This window comes from Microtus ochrogaster, linkage group LG2 (genome assembly GCF_000317375.1).
Source record: "Microtus ochrogaster isolate Prairie Vole_2 linkage group LG2, MicOch1.0, whole genome shotgun sequence".
NCBI classification, from domain to species: domain Eukaryota; kingdom Metazoa; phylum Chordata; class Mammalia; order Rodentia; family Cricetidae; genus Microtus; species Microtus ochrogaster.
This window is the reverse complement of record NC_022028.1, coordinates 53,991,523-53,993,739: the sequence shown is the minus strand read 5'-3', so window position 1 is coordinate 53,993,739 and position 2,217 is coordinate 53,991,523. Positions and strand designations below refer to the sequence as shown.

Genomic DNA, 2,217 nt, shown 5'->3' with positions numbered 1-2,217 from the left:
AATTTGTTCCCCAGACTGTGTCTTTAACCTGACCACACTTTTCTTCAGAATCAGATGGTAAGAACGGAGTGGAGACAAACATGACAGTTTCGTGTTGCTGCAGAGACGTGGTGTGATTTATTTATGACAACTCTGTGCTCCCCGCTTTTCTATTTTCTCTCTCACTGGTCTCTGTACTAGGTGCCTTGTCTGCCATTTTTGGATGATATTTGGACTCTAATTTAAATGAGATATTTATTATTAAACTCAGACATCACGTTCATGGGCTATTTTCATTTCTTCTGTGGACAGCTGCAATTTTGGCATTTAGTAAAATGCACGAGAAATTACTGTACCTTAACGTATTTTTTCAGTGGGGAAATCTAACTGATTTGTATAAATCATGAAGTGCCTTCTTTAACAACAGAACCATTCACGTCTCTGGCTGAGCGAATACATGAATAAGCCTTTCCCTTCACCCAGAGAAAACTCCTGACTTAACTCTAAATGTCCCTGAATGTGACATGAATCAGGGTCCAGCTCCAATCGCATCTCAGAAATACACGGATTCTCTCGTCCATTTTGAATCAGTTGAACACAGCAATGGGAACAATTGCAGCCATGAGTGTGAAGGAAAAAAAGGTTAAAAGTGGCATTTTCTCAAAAGAACTAAAGGCAGACCTGATGTGTAGCCTCATTGATCCCTCTTCTGGGAAAACACCCAAGGGAATTTAAGGCTGTCCTCACTCACTGCAGAACCCTTCCCAAAGCCCCAGCTGTAAGACCAGCCTGGATGTCTCTGTAAGACCAGAGGAGTGGGCAGAGAAAATGGGGGGTGAGTGCAAAATGGTGTTTTGTTAAATTTTATTTTATGTGCGTGGGTATTTTGTCTGCAGGTGCATCTGTGCATCATGTGTGTGCCTGGTGCGTGTGGGGCCCAGAGAAGGAATTGGATGCCCTGGAACTGGAGTTACAGGAGGTTCTGAACTGCTGTGTGGGTGCCAGGAATCAAACCTGGGTCCTCTGGAGAAGCAACAAATGCTCCTAACTGCCGAGCCATCGCTCCAGCTCCCACACTGCTGCTTATTCACCCCAGGATTGAACTAAGTTAGCCATGGGAAGTGGATGGACCTGGAGACCATCATATTAAGTAGAGGAGATTATGGGATGGAAGAGGGAGACAGGAGAGGGCAATGGGCAAATATGATTAAAGTCCATGATAAACTTGAATGAAAGTGTTATGAGACCCATCAATTTGCACAAGGAATACATGCTAATGGATTTTTTTTTCAAGATAGGTTTCTCTGTAGCTTTGGAGCCTATCCTAGAACTAGCTCTTATAGACCAGGCTGGCCTCGAACTCACAGAGATCCACCTGCCTCTGCCTTCTGAGTGCTGGGATTAAAGGTATGTTTCACCACTGCCCAACTGCTAATGAATTTTTAATAGATGGTAGTAGCAAGGAAAGGAACTGCCTAGCCAGAGAGGCGAGTGTCCCCAGAGAATCCGTCCCCTGGCAAAGCCACCGGGTTTGCCTCACTTCCCCCTCAGCATGTGAAATGGTTATGATGGCGTGGAAAATCCCAGCATAGAGGGGGAGTGGGCATGAATCCCACCACTAGCGAGAAGTTCTTGGCCACTGATAGCTACTGGGAGGAGGACCAGTTTTCCTTAGGGCACAGCTCCTGGGAGGCTGACCAAGCCCAGTAGATGGCCACACACCCGAGTATATGGACGGACAGCACACACTGTCCTGGATGAGGGGAGGGAGAGGAGGAGACGTAGGTGTACAGGGAAGAAAGGGGGAGGAGCTGGGGAGGAGCTGGGGAGGGGAAGAAGATGGTCAAAATGCGCTGTATGAAGTTCTTGACGAATTAATAAAAATGCAGAAGAGGTCTGGGGAGATGGTCCAGTGGTTTAGAGCACTGACTGCTCTTCTGGAGGACCTGGGTTTGATTCCCAGCACCCACATGGGGCCTCACAATCACCTCTAACTCCAGTTCTGGGATATCTGAGCCTCCTCTGGCCTCCATGGGCACTGAGCACACACGGAGTGCACAGACACACACAGGCAAAACACACAAACACATAAAGTAAAAACAAATAATTCTTTTTAAAAAAAAATGAGTAAGGAAAAAATGTGTGTGTGCGTGTGTGCGTGTGTGTGTGCATGTGTGCGTGTGTGTGTGGTCGAAAGGAGATTTTTCAGTAAGGTGAGTGCTTACCCTCATTGTGCCC

General features: G+C 46.6%; 1 protein-coding gene across 1 annotated transcript in view; it reads right to left on the bottom strand.

The window, feature by feature from the left end:
• The window catches only part of Btnl2 (butyrophilin like 2), a 9,106-nt gene extending 8,910 nt beyond the window's left edge, over positions 1 to 196 (bottom strand). Inside the window, exon 1 of the mRNA XM_026785405.1 lies at positions 166 to 196. Coding sequence (XP_026641206.1) covers positions 166 to 196 — 31 coding nt within the window. The remainder of the gene's footprint in view (positions 1 to 165) is intronic.
• Between the last annotated feature and the right edge of the window lie 2,021 nt (positions 197 to 2,217).